The sequence below is a fragment of the Petaurus breviceps genome, unplaced genomic scaffold (genome assembly GCF_028583685.1).
Source record: "Petaurus breviceps papuanus isolate PSGF00001 unplaced genomic scaffold, PetGlider_PUasm1.0 428, whole genome shotgun sequence".
NCBI lineage: Eukaryota > Metazoa > Chordata > Mammalia > Diprotodontia > Petauridae > Petaurus > Petaurus breviceps.
Window position 1 is genome coordinate 12,109 of NW_027186331.1, and position 14,512 is coordinate 26,620.

A 14,512-nucleotide genomic window follows, 5' to 3' on the forward strand; every position below is an offset into this window, starting at 1 on the left:
CCTGCACCAGCCCAATCCCCACCTTTCTCAGGATTCCAGGAGTCCAAAACTCCACTCCTCTCAGATCCACCTCAAAATCCTTAACCAAGGAATGTCTGCCCAGGAAGGACCTGCTCCACACCCTTCTGGGTCTCCCTCTTCCACCTCTCCAGCCACTCCCCTCACCTGCCCTCCACTGCCTCATCTGCTCTCCCCTCCCCAGGCAAGGGCTGATCATTAACCTGAAACCCTCACATGGGCACTATAAAGATGCAAGCAGTGGCCCAGGACGGCACAGTACGCTCTGTCAGTCATTTGGGAGGAATCTGCTGCCATGGACGTCACTGTGAGCCCCAGTGTCTCTGCTGGGACCCCTGCACCTGTTCAGCCATCTGACCTTGTCAATAATGCCGCGGACATCTCAGTCATTGTCATCTACTTCGTGGTGGTCATGGCCGTGGGGCTGTGGGTACGTGGGGGCCCACGGGCAGGGGCAGGGGAGGAGAGCACTGACAGCAAAAGCTAAGGGGGTGACTGCGAGACCTAGGATAAGTCATTCACCCCTCTGAGCCCATAAAATGAGGGGGCTGGATGAGCTGAGCTAGCCCTCTAGCTACGATACTTGAAGGAGCCCTCTCAGCTCTGACAGTCTGTTCTAAGTTTCCTCCCAGCTCTGACAGACATTCAGGGCTTCTTGTTCTAAGAACCCTCCCAACCTGGACACGCTGTTTTCTAAACGGTGGGTCTGACACTGTGCTTAAAGGTCTTTCCAGCTGGAGAGAGAGGATTGATGCCTAGGAAGGGGAGTGCAGGGAGGGAGCAGGGGAGCCAGGGAGCCGGAAAGCCCAGGCTTAGACAGTGCCCTGAAGAACCAAGGAAGAGGGACTGCGGAAGCAGACAGAAGGAAAGTGAAGGGGAGTTTCTGTGCTCACAGTATAGCTCAGGAACTTGGGGAAGAGAGGCAAAGGACAGTTTGAGGGACAAGAATGACTGAGGCAGCAGGGGATGAGAAGGTGGTGGAGGCAGGGGCTGAGTCTACAGCAGAGGGGCCGCAAGGAGACCAGGGTAATGATAGGCTGGAGGGACTGGGAATTGGGGGGTGAGAGAAAGGGGAAGGGACTTGGAGAAAGGGCCACCCATTGGGGAAGCAGAAGGTAGGAGAGCTCAGTGAAGCAGGGAGGGGGCAATAGAGTCCTTGAGAGGGCTGGGAATTTAGGGAGGTCTAGAGGGCAGAGTGTGAGGGGCTGGGCACCAGAGTCAGGGAAGGCAGGAAAGGGGCTTGCTCAGCGGCTCAGGGTCAGGTGCAGAGCTGGGAGGCCACGTTCCCCAAAGGCTAACAGGTGTTCCACATCTAGGGACTGAGAGAAGCCAGCTTGGGCTGCCAGGTCTTTGGTGCCCTGTGGATCCCAGGGAGGAGGAGCAGGATTCCTAGAGGTCCAGGACTCCCTAAGGGTCCATGAGTTAGCTGCCTGGAAGCCATCCCTTTAGACACTGGAGGTTCTTCCCGGATTTTGAGGGAGGCCCTTCTGGGACATGGCACCTACCCAGAGAACCTTGTTTTCAGGGCACACCCAGGGGACAGGGAAATGGGGTGGCTTAGACAGCAAACTTCCCAAGTGGGTCCTGTGGCTGTAAAGGTGACTGAGTGTGGAGGCCGGGGTGAGTGTGGGGAGTGAGTGTGGTTCCCTTGCTTAACTCAGGATGGCTCAGAAGATGAGGGCATTGAGGATCAACTCTTTAGAACCTCTGAGGACTTTTCCCCAGGAGTCAGTGACAGCTTGAATGAATTACTTAGGAGTTGTTCAAACAGGACGGGGCATGTCTCTAACCTAGCTGGGGCCCCAGGATCATTGCAGGCTCTTTGACATGGTCAGGCTCCTGAGATCTTAGGGGAAAGTGTCAGAAAAGACCTTAGAGGTCACCAAGTCCAACCCCCTGTTTTTACAGGTGGGGAAACCAAGGCATGGGGGGGTCACACAATGTATCAGCTGATTCCTGGCTTGCTTTCCTCTATCATGCTCTTCCCTCATGCATTTTTCCATTTAATAACTGAGCAAACTGAGATTCAGAGCAGTGAAGTCGCCTAGGCAGTCGGGAGCAGAGAACCCTGGTCCGTTGGTTCCCAGCTCTGGTTATTGGAGCCCATGGAGCCAGGACACAGGGCTGCCCCTGGGCCAGGCTGGAGTCAGAGCCAGCCAGTCCACTGACGTGACCCTATCTTCTGTGCCCCCCTCCAGGGACCTTTGCTCCCAGCACCCATCCCTGATGGTGTTTTCCCAATGGCCTTCTGGAGTACACTCTGCTAATCCCTTGTCCTTTCCTCAGCTCATCTGCTCTCTCCTGCCTGCCCCTGAGCTGTTTACACCTTTCCAATGTTCATGCCTCATTAATGGCCATTTAGGTCAACGCTCACCATTTCAGCTTTTATTCCTGTTCATAAACCTTGTCCTCTAGAGCCTGCTGCCTCACTTTATGGCCCCCTAGCCCTCAGCTCACGTTCTTTTTGCCTGGAGAGTCCTGAGAAGAACATCCCCTGTGCGAGATGCTATCTGCCTGCCTTCTCAGAGAGGACCCAGGACTGGCCCTGCCTGACCTCTCTCCTGGCCTCTGCTGGCCTGCAGCCCACGAATGCTTCTTTCTGGATATCTCCTACTTTGTCCCATGGATAAAGGCCCCTCAGCGCCTGGCTCTGCTTGTTCCCACATGCCAGCATCTTCTTCCTTGGTCATTTGTATTTCTTTGCCTGAACCTCCCCTAGCTTTCCTGCCAGCACATTGTGGAGACTGCTGATTGAGAGCTGGGAGTGACCTTCAAGGCCGTCTTAGTTCTCCCTCCCCCCATTTTATAGGGAGTGGAACTTAAGGCAGAGAGGTAGTATGGAGTATTGGGTAGAAGGTTGGACTTATTTGAGTCAGTGGAGGTCTGCGTTCAAATCTCACTTCTGACAATTAATAACTAAGTCACCCTGGGCAAGTCACTCTTTGGGGTCACTGTCCTCATCTGTAAAATGAGCTGTAAGTACTAGATGGCCTCTGGATCCTTTCTACTTCCTAGGTCAGGCTCCTGAGATCTTAGGGGAAATGACTTATCCAAGGTCACAGTGGTAGAATGAGGTATGTGGTTGAGATGGGAAGGGAAGCCTTTTCGAGGGCATGAGTGTCCTAGAGTCATCACATGTTAGGAAAGGAAACATTTATAAAGCGCTTCCTACGTGCTCGGCATTTCTCATTTTGTCCTCACAACAACCCTGGTAGGCAGTACCATTATTATTTCCACTTTCCAGTTGAAGAAACTGAGGCAGAAGGAGGTTTAGTGAACTTGTCCAGGGCCACACAAGCTGGTGCCCAACTTTGGATTTGAACCCAGGTCTTCCAGACTCCAGGCCTAGCCTTCTAACCACTGAGCAACCCAGCCACCTGTGTCAGAATCACAGAGTGTTAAGTAAGAACTTAGAGTCTTGATGTCAGAATCATAGACAATAGGAGATGGCCAGGACCTCAGAGATCATTCTGTTCCCCTCAACAAGCATTTTACAGGGCAGAAAACTGAGGCCCAGGGAGATTTAGTGATGTACTTGCTCCAGGCTGTCTAGGCAGCAAGCCTCAGGGAAGACATTGATTGTAGGACTGACAAGTTCGATCTGGGAGGGACCTTAAAAGTTGCTGAGTTCAATCTGTCCATGTCATAGATGAGGAAAACCGAGGCCCAGAGAGGTTAGGGAAGGGAGCCAATGTTACCTTGGGGATAAGTAGCAGACCCAGGGTTCAAAGCCGGGCCCCCAGATTTCAAATACAGAGAGAGCTCTTTAGACTGTGGGATAGCAGTGGGAAGAAGGAATCAGAGGGAGGAGGGACTGAGGGCCATTTAGTTTAGCAGCTTCATTGTGATGTAGATGCACAGGCTGACTGGCCATGAGTGAACAAGGATTGTGATGGTCCTAGGGAGGAGGCAGCAATGACAGGAGACAGTGAAAGATACTAGTCTGGGTGACTTGGGTGAGAGGTCAGGTCTTCGGAGAGAGACCTAAGAGTCTATGCATGAGGGAATAGAAAGGAGGAAGGCAGGCCAGAGGAGAAAGTCAGTGAGTCAGTGAACAAGCATTTCTTCATTGCTTTTGAACTGTGTTCAAGGCACTGTGCTAAGCACTGGGGATAGGCCTTAGAGGACCTTGAGAGAAAAGAGACAATGTGAGTATTAGATCAATAGAGTCCATGGAAGGTAGGTTCGGTTGGAAGTGACTAGCACTGGGATCCTTGGAAAGACTTCTGGCATTGGAGATGAGGCTGGAGGGAGGGAGGAGTGAAAGAGTGCTAGGCATGGACCAGTCAGTGCAAAGGCACTGAGGTGGGAGAGAAAGAGAATCCAATTAAACTCATATTTCCTAATTCTCTATCTAGTAATGCTGAACCTGGAGTCAGGAGGATTCATATTTCTGAGTTCAAATCTGGCTGTGTGACTCTGGGAAAGTCACTTAACTTTGCTTGCCTCAGTTTCCTCATCTGTAAAATGAGCTGGAGAAGGAAATGGCCAACCACTCCAGTATCTCTGCCAAGAAAACTCCAAATGGGGGTCACAGTTGGATACGACTGAAAAACAACTAAACTATCTGTGTAATGCACAATGTCTGGTCCTTACTGTGGTACAGTGGATAGATACATGAACCTAGAGTCTAAGAAGTCTGTGGATATGTGCTAGGGCTGGGAGGGCTCTTGGAACAGGGAATGTTAGGGTTAGGAAGGGCCTTAGAACAGGCAATACTTTAGAACAAGGAATGTCAGGGCATGGAAGCCAGGTTTTCCTGAAATCAAAAAACTCCTTCTAGTGGAGGGGACTGGATCTGGGTCCTGAAGAGAAACGGAATGATGAGGCACCAGTGACATCATAGCTCTTTCCAAGTACCCACATCTCCTGGGAAGAAGGGCCTTTGTATCTACATCAATCCCTATCCTGGCCTCTTCCCGAATAAAGAGTTTGCCTGGGTAATATTCACACCACTGGCTCCAAAGCTGATCTAATTTGCCCCCTTGGTGGGCCCCATTTTCCAATGGAAATGGTATGAGTCCACAGGAAAAGGCAAGTCAGTCAGTCAATAAGCATTTATTAAGCACCTACTACGTGTCAAGCACAGCCAAGACCTAGGGATATAAAGAAGGGCCGAAGAGTCTCTGCCCTTGAGTCTAAGAGGGGAGACAATATGCAAACACTATATACAAAGAAGGTATGGACAGGAGAAGTTGGGGACAATCAGTACAAACAAGGCATTGGAATTAAGAAGGACTGAATAGGCTTCCCGTAGCAGAAGGTGTTTCAAGAGTGATGGGAGAGCCCAGGGTGAGTCAGGAGACTTAGATCTTTCCTTCAGTTTCTTCCCTTTGGTCAATTTCATTCTCGGCCTCTTGGTTTCACCTGGGCGATCCTCTTGCCACTATTCTCCCAGAGATTGTTGTAAAGGTCAAGTGAGAAATAAATAAAAGGAAGTTTTGGGAAATCTGGGATCTCGCCATGCTTCCAGATCGCAGCCCATCCATGCCAGTCCATCTTGTCTGGACGCTCAGACACTGACCTTCATAAATTAATCCCAAAGGGTTATTGGGCAAGTAGACCTCACATAGAGGGCGTCAGCAGCCTGGTTCTCTTTCTACCATTCACCACAGTTCCTGCAAAAACAGAAAGGCTCCTCAGTAGAGCCAAAGGCCATCCTGTATTTTTCTTTGTTCCCTGCTTTGCTGCGGCTGAACAATTCATCGCTTTCTGGTGAGGAGCCTCCCTGTGCTAGACAGTTGTCTATTGTCAGCCCAGTACTCAAAGCCTTTCTAGTTTGGTAGGACCTGTAAGGACCCATACTCCATTGGCGTAGTCTCTGAAGGCCTGGGGTCACCTCCACACCACCATGAGGGATCAGAGTAGGATTTTGTGGAGACCAAGTGGTGTGTGATGTGGAATGGGAAGGAGGTGTTCTTTCTGTGCGCCTCATCAGATCTGGATACCTGTGAAACTTCTAATCTTTTCCTTCCAGGCCATGTTCTCAACAAATCGTGGGACTGTTGGAGGCTTCTTTCTGGCGGGTCGGAGTATGGTGTGGTGGCCGGTGAGTGTTACCAGAGACGATCCTTAGTTAGAAAAGATAGTCCCCTTCTGGGGATTGGGTTGTGTTTCAACTTGTTCAATTCTAAAGAATCTCTATGTAAATATGTATACACACACACACACATATATATCGCATATATACATATATGTGTGTAGAAATGTATAAGTAAATACTATATTATATAATTTATCATATATTATATAATATGCATATACATACATGCATAAAACACATACACACATACATGTATATCAATGTGTCTGTGTAGACAGATATATAGTTTGGATGTTTATCAGAATGAGCTAACCCAAGTGGTGCATTTAATCAATTCTCCAGGTAACTCAACCCTCTAGCCCTGCTGCCCTCTGAAGCAATGCAGAGGGGTTCCATTTTATACTATCTCCCATTTTCTCCTGCTGTCTGAGGGCAGGGACCTGCAGTGTTGGGTGGGGAGAGCCCACTGGGGGCCAGGAGCAAGAATGGGAGTTCGGTTTGCAATCACAGCATCCTAGATATGGAGTTGGAAGGGACCTTGTCAGTCATCAGGTGCAATGCCTATACTTCACAGATGAGAAAACTGAGGTCCGGTGATGTCATAGAATCGAAGCCATCTCTTCCCATCTCCTCATTCCCAAACAAGACCCATGGAATCAGTGCCTGATTTCCCACAGCCACTCTGATTCCAGAGCCATTGGCTTCTTTGATGGAACCATATTTGAAATCTCCCTTAGAGAGGCTTAATACTAAAAAAAAGGGAAGAATCCTAGAGTGAATCCCTATGTAAATGATAACTGCATCTCTTGGAAGCAGCCCCTTCCTGATTTATTATTTTCAGGCATCAATTTTTATTCATGCCGTTTTCTTAATCCTCTTTAAAATGTGACTTGTGGTTAAACAGTAAAGGCCATTCCAAGGTAAACCTTGTCCCAGGCACCTGATCAGAGCCTGGGGGAGGCAGAGTGTGTAAGCAGGCTGGGCTCTCTCTCCCACTGCTCATCCATCTGTCAGAGGGGATCCTGTGTTTCACGCTCCCATTTCCTCCCAGAGGAGAAAACCTTCACTAACCTTCGCTTCCTACGAGCAAATGATTTCCAGGGGGAGTAAACAAAGATAATCAGGGTCAGTGCTGGAGTTTGTAGCAATGTGTAACTGAGTGCACCTTCTTCACTGATCCCCTGAGTGTGGCACTGGCCTGGGGGAATCAAAGAGAGAGGAACCTTCAGAAATTTTCTGGGAGTGAAGGATCACAGGAGTGCATATTTAGAGCAGGAAGAGCCCTTAGAGGTAGAACATCAAATCCAAACCCCTCATTTTATAGGTGAGGAAACTGAGTCCCAGGAAGGGGAAGTGGCTTGCCCAAGGTCACCCAGCTAGGCTTTAAGTTACAAAGCAGGGATTCGAACTCAGGTCTTCTGGTTACAAATCTGGGACAATGTTTTTCTAGAAGGGATATAAGTAAGAGGAAACATGCTGAAATGAGGATAACTGTGTGCATATTGTGTCTCTCGGTAGAGCGGCAGCTCCTTGAGGGCAGGGATCGTTCACTTTTGCCCTTGTATTGTCGGTGCTTGGTCCATATTAGGTGCTTAATAAATGTAGTAAATGCTGGCTGACTGGAAGAAAGAAGGCCAGGCAGGTTAAAGTTGGAGGTGGGGCAGGATGTGAATTTTTTCTCCTCTTCTCCCAGTCCAGCTGGGAGCTAGAAAAGCAAGGCAAAGATGGGTACCCTAGGAAGTCTGCCAAAAGGGGGTGGGAAGCGGGGTCCTTAGGGACACCCAACATGATGTCACATAGATCCGAAGATCCGAGGCTTTTACCCAACAGTGGCCTAATCCCTCCAATTACTTCCTGGGCCTGAAGACTGGGGGATTATGGGTGAGGACCCAAAAGAAGCCAGCTCCCAAGGGTTTTGTACAAGGATTCTCCAATCTGGAATTGTTCTGCCCAACAAAGAAGCCTGGCATTATTCTTTCATGCTCCATTTACCACCAAGGTAATCATGCTTTTTCCAACACAAAGGGTTGTAAATTCAGTCGTTTTTAAGTCATGTCTGACTCTTCATAAGCCCATTTGATGTTTTTTTAGCCAAGATACTGGAGGGGTTTGCCATTTCCTTCTCCATTTCATTTTACAGATGAGGAAACTGAGACAAACAGGGTTAAGTGGCCTGCCCAGGGGCACACAGCTGGGAAGTTTTGAGGCCACATTTGATCTTATATCTTCCTGATTCCAGATCTGGTGCTCTGCCCACTTTGCCACTTATTTATTATGTCCCTTATAATTAATAGTAAGAATATCAATCTATCTCTATCTATCTATCTATCTATCTATCTATCTATCTATCTATCTATCTATCTATCTATCTATCTATCTATCTATCTATCTATCTATATCTATATCTATCTATCTATCTATCTATCTGTCTGTCTGTCTGTCTGTCTGTCTGTTTGTCTATCATGCATCATAGTGGGCAGGGAACTGGTCCTTGGAATCAGGAAAGCCTGGGTTCCAGTCCTGCCTCCATCACATACTGGTTGTGCAATCATTTAAGCTCTCAGGGCCTCAGGCAACTCTCTAAGATCAAGGTGCAGAGAAAGCAGTGACGTCTCTAAGTTGGTAGGTTGAATTTCCATACCAAGGGTTTCCTTACACCAATGAAACCACAGGTCTGGTCATTCCCTAAACAAACCAACCTCACTCAAGGGCTTTCAGATTTGCAAAATACTTTCCTCACAATTAGAATGTCCATGACCTATAATGTAGGGGGCAGAGACCATGAACTGTGTTGTTTTTGTGGTCCTCACAGTATCACGTACATAGTTGAAACTCAGTTAATATTTGTTGAAGCCATTTGGACTCCAGGGCTTCTATGGTCAGAGTGAGGAGAGTCCTTCCAGGTTAGATCTGGGGGCTTATTTGGTTTGGATGATTTGGGCATATCCAGGGCTTATTGGACTACTGGGGTAATTCTTGTACTTAGGGAAGTCCCAGACCTGGTTAGTGGAGAAATGTCTAGCCCAACATGAACCAATGGACAGGAGAGTTGACTGACAGCCATAGAGCACTTCTCTTCCCTGAGGACTGGGACCCACAGCAAGCTAACAAGGGCTAATCAATAACTGGGGTCAGGGCTTGGGGGCAGCTGGAGTTAGGGGGTCAGCCTAGGTCTCAAGGTCAGTGTTAGGTCTGGGTCTGGCCTGGAAAAGGGGGGAGGAAGAATCTGAGGAAGCTAGCATGGTATGTGTAAGCCTCCTGGACTTGTTGCCAGGGGACCTGAGTTCAAATGCACACTCACTGTGTAACCCTGAGCCAGCCACTTGACCTCTGGGGACACATGTATAAAATAAGCACAACAGTACTGAGAAAAAAGCATGATGGGGAGTCTGGACATTTGGGTTCAAGCATGAGGGAGGAAATGAGCATTTATATAGCACCTACTGTATGCCAGGCACCACGCTAAGCACTTTTACAAATATCTCACTTGAACCTCACAACAACCCTTCAATACTATACTATTCCCATTTTACAGTTGATAAAGTGGAGGCAGACAGAGGTCATTCTTTTCTCTCAGGGATTGTGGAAGGCGTCCTAGATGCCCGAATCCTGGATGGTGCTTGATTTGGCCTTCAGAGGCTGGCTATCCAGCAAGAGGCAGCAGCCAGTTCTTGGGATCAGGAAGTTAGAACCCTAAAATCATGGAGATTCAGGATTGGAAGGAACTTTGTAAGCCTCAGAGCAAGTGTCCTTGCTGCCTACTTTAGTCATTTACTACCTCTGTGACCTTGGGTCACAAATCTCCCTGAGTTTTAATGTCTTCCTCTAGAAAATGAGGAGGTTGAACTAGGTGATCTCTGAGGACCCTTCCAGCTTTAGACCAGGAGTCTTTAAAATTCTTAATACTTCAGGAGGGTTCACCAAAGTCCAGTGAAGGTCTAATGTCTAAGGCCAAGTTACAAACACATGCTATAAGGGTGTGTTGCTAGCCAGGGTCCTGAAGGGTTTATAGAAATGACATGGAGGTTAGGGGTCCTAAAGCCTTGATGTTTCAGAAAAGACTTGTGAATTCTGGGCACTCCAGGCTGAAAACCAAGGTATGAGAGCCCCTAGGCTCCCCAAGTCCTTCAGACCATGTTGCACACAAAAGCAGGTGTCTTTAAATACCTGGCTGTCTGGGGAAAGTTTCTAGTGAAGTAGCATATAGCTGTACAGGAGTTTCAGTGACATCCCCTACCCTCTCTGCTGTCTTGAACCATAGGATGGTAGGGACGGAATGGTTTTCAGAGATTCTAGGGTCTAGCAATAGTTCTGGTAGATCATATGGCTCAGATTACTTCCCTTCTACTTACTTCTCATTGCAGAACCTCGGACAATTGATGTAACCTCTCCTGGCCTCAGTTTCCTCATGGGTAAAATGAGGGGGTTGGGATAGGTGTCCTCCAAAGTTCCTTCTATCTCTGAAGTTACAGACACTTGCATTTACAGAAGAGGAAACAGGCTCACAGGGAACAAGTGACTTATCCCTGGGGACACAGCCAGTTAGTGGGGACAGCAAATCTTAGAATCCTGGTATCCTTGTTTCTAATCCAGCACTGATTTCCACCAGGTTGAGGAGCCATAAGAAGATATTGAGGGGCTGGTAGGTGGTACAGTGAATAGCATGCTGGGTCTGGAGTCAAAAAGACTCATGCGCCTGAGTTCAACCTGGCTTCAGACATTTCCCAGATGTGTGACCCTGGGCAAGTCATTGAAACCTGTTTGCCTCAGTTTCCTCCTCTGTAAAATTATCTTGAGAAGGAAATGGTAAACTTCTCCAGTATCTTTGCCAATAAAACCTTGAATGAGGTCACAGAGAGTCAGATGTAACTGAAAAATGAAAAAGGGAACTATTGAACAATGTACAGTGTACAGTCCCTGAAATGCAATTGACCCTTAATAAATGCTTGCTGACGTCAAGGGATGGATGTAAGGTCACACCCTTGGATGCCAAAAATCACCTGTATAAGGACCAGTTGGGAAAGGTGTGGTAGCAGCTAATCCGAGAAAGAGTCTGAGGCCTTAGTGGACAGCAAGCCCAGTCTGAGTCAGTAGCATGATGTCACTGCCAATAAAGTGAATTTGCTAGTAAGATAAGGAGGGGACAGTCCCATCATCCTCTGCCCTGAATCTACTAGGTTGGGAGGATCTTGCTTCATTCTGTGTTTAGCAAGGATCCTGATAAACTGATGAGAGGCCAGGGGAAGGCAACCAGGAGTCATATAGGGCCTCTAGATCATAACATAGGAGATTCAATGAAATGGATTGAAAATATTTAGCCCAGAAAAAGAAGACTCAGAGGTACCATAATATGTGAGTAAATATTTGAAAGGCAGTGATGTGCAACCCTCTCTGTCTGAATCCAGAAAGCTGGGCTATGAGTAATTGTGGAAATTGCAGAGGCAGATTTCGGCTTGAAATCAGGTAGAACTTCTTAGCTACCAGAGTTGTCCCAAAGTGTAGTAGACTGGCTGGGAAGTAGTGAGCTCCCCATCTTTGGAAGTATTCAAAATGAGGCCTTATAACTGAATAACCAGGGGCAATGTGAAGGAAAATACTTTCAAATATGGGTGGATTAGGAGCCTCTAAGGTCTCTTCCACCTCTGAAATTTGGTCACCTCAGAATGGATTGGAGGGGAAGAGACAAGGAGGTAATGAGGATAATTTCAGAGGCCATTGAAACAAGCTGGGCAAATACAAATGACTGTCTGATTTGGGGGGAGGGTGGGAGTGGGAATGAACAAGGATGAATATGAAGGCCATAGTGAAGGAAAGATCTGCAGGGCTTGGGGGAGGAAAGGAAGAGGGAAGAATCAAGGCTGACTCCAGGGTTCTGAGCCTGATAAAATCATAATAATGCTAGCTAGCAAAACCTCTCATGCCTACAGTGCATTAAGGTTTGCCATTTTATTTTTAATTACATTTTTTTATAGTTTCTCTTTTTAAATTGCCTTCACTTGCAAATATTGTATTTGTATCGAAAGTCTTAGAGCAGATTTAATTTATCAAAGATTGAAGGGAAGTGGGAAGGATAAAAGCACTTATATAGTCCCTATTATGAGCTAATTTTACAAATATTATATCATTTGATCCTCATGACAACGATGGGAGGCAGGTGCTATTATTATTTACAGTTAAGGAAACTGAGGCATACAGAGGTGACTTGCCCAGGGTCACATAAGTGTCTGAGGCTGAATTTAATCTCACATTTTCTGCCTCCAAGCACAGCTTTAAGCTTTAATATACTAAATAAACATAAAGGATTTATTAAATATATGTCTTCTGACTCTCCTACCCAGAGAGATATTCCTTATAACAAAGAAGAAAAGATAAAAAAGAAACAAAGCAGTTCATTGAAAGTGCCCATTGCACCAGCTTAGTCTGACAGTATACTCAGTGTTGCACACCCACAATATGTGAGTAAATATTTGAAAGGCACCTCTGCAAAAGAAGGAAGAGAGGTACATTTAGAAAAGAAATCCCTTCTTTAGAGTCAGACTCTAAGGCTACCAAAGCCCTTTCCTCCCAATAATCCAATGATGTAAGTAGTGCAGGCATGATTATCCCCATTCTAAGGATGAGGAAACTGAGGCTTTAGTAGGTAATGTGACTAACTTCTAATCACAGGACTGGGAATTGTCCAAAGAAGAATTTGAACTGAGGTTTTCTGTGATCTCCCAGAAAACTGACAGAAACTACCACAGAATCACAAGACATGGGAGCCGGAAAGGAGCTCAGAGATCATTAAAGGCAGCTCCCTTATTTTACAGAAGAGGAAACAGATCCAGAGAGGGGAAGTAACTTACCTAAGGGCACCCAACGAAGCAATCAACCAATCCACGTGTTTCATTTAGTGTCTCCTATGTGCCGAGCACTGTCCTTGGTGCTGAGGGGCAACAATAAAGAAGAAATAGTTCCCGCCCTCCAGGAGATTACATTTTAATTGGAAGGTGGACACAATATGCAAACATTTACATATATACAAAACACACAGAACAGATACAAGTCAGCACAGGGCTGAACTACAATTAAAAGTTAGGTCTTTTCACTCTAGTTCAGAACTCTTTCCTGACATCATATGAGAAAGTCCTAGCCAGACATAGGATTCCCACTAAACCCCAGAGCCAAAGCTGAGGGAGAGGGAATCATGAGAATTAGGGATTAATGGGGGACAGTTAATCATTGTTGGTAATTGCACCCTTCATAATCTAGTGTTAAGATTAATAATTCATCCAGAGGTAAAGGTGATAGCAAGAAGATAATAGACAGAAATAGGTGCAGTACTGATAAGAAAAGCCCTCTGAACTATGACCCCTGTAGGGACCAATTTTGATTAGAAGAATGACAGCTGAGTAATGAGTAATGAGCAATCAGGCATTTATTAAGCACCCACTAAGGGCCAGGCACCGTGACAATAAGTAAAGATAATGAATGGAACAAGCCCTACTCACAAGGATGTTTGATCCAACAGGGACAAATAAGCAGGACAGATGGAAGTATCTCCAGAATAGCTTTAAAGAACACAATTACAAGCATAAAGTAGTTAATGACAAGGTTGTTGGGAGAGAAAATAGCAGCAGCTGTGAGGATCAGGAAAAGCTTCACAAAGAAGTGCTTTGAGCGGAGTCTTAAGGGAAGAGAAATTCTATGAGGTGGAGGTGAGGGGGGAGTGCATCCCAGGGAGGGGGCACAGCCAGTGCAAAGATGTGGAGGAGGAGATGGAGTACTGTGTATAACGAAGAGAGAGAAGGGCACTTTGGCTGGATAGTGGGTGTGAGCCAGGGAATAATGTCCAGTGAGGCTGGAAAGGGAAATTAGGATCAGGGCATGAAGAACTCTAAAATCCAAACAGAAGAGTTATATTTGATCTGATTGGAGAGGAATATGGTCAGATCTATGCTTAGGGAAAATTTGGGAAAGATAGACTAGGGAGAGACTTGAGATTGGGAGGCTATTTAAGAGGCTGTTATAGTAATCTTGATGATGACCTGAGCCAAGGTGTGTGAGTAGAGAGAAGGGGTTATATTTAAGAGATGATTTTGTTGTTGGATAGTTTCAGATGTGTCAGACTTTCCATGACCCCATTTGGGGTTTTCTTGGCAGAGATTCTGGAGTGGTTTGCCATTTCCTTCTCCAGTTCATTTGACAGATGAGGAAATTCAGGCAAACAGAGTGAAGTAGCTTGTCCAGGGTCACACAGTTAGGAAGCATATGAAGCTGGATTCCTGACTCCAGGACTAGCTGTTTATGCCCTGCACCATTTAGCCTTTGAGAGATGTTACTGATGTGGCAAGATCTGGCAATAATTAGATATGTGGAGTGAAGGAGAGTGAGGTTAATGCCAAGGTTACAAATCCAGGAGGAACAATATATATATATATATATATATATATATATATATATATATATATA

The 14,512-nt window shown here is 46.5% G+C and overlaps 1 protein-coding gene across 1 annotated transcript in view; it reads left to right on the forward strand.

Annotated features, from left to right (window-relative positions):
• Window positions 1-295: 295 nt before the first annotated feature.
• The window catches only part of LOC138171343 (sodium/glucose cotransporter 1-like), a 66,487-nt gene continuing 52,270 nt past the window's right edge, over window positions 296-14,512 (forward strand). Inside the window, exons 1-2 of the mRNA XM_069100786.1 lie at window positions 296-448; window positions 5,996-6,067. Of these exons, the coding sequence (XP_068956887.1) occupies window positions 314-448; window positions 5,996-6,067 (207 nt within the window). The 5' untranslated portion in view covers window positions 296-313. The remainder of the gene's footprint in view (window positions 449-5,995; window positions 6,068-14,512) is intronic.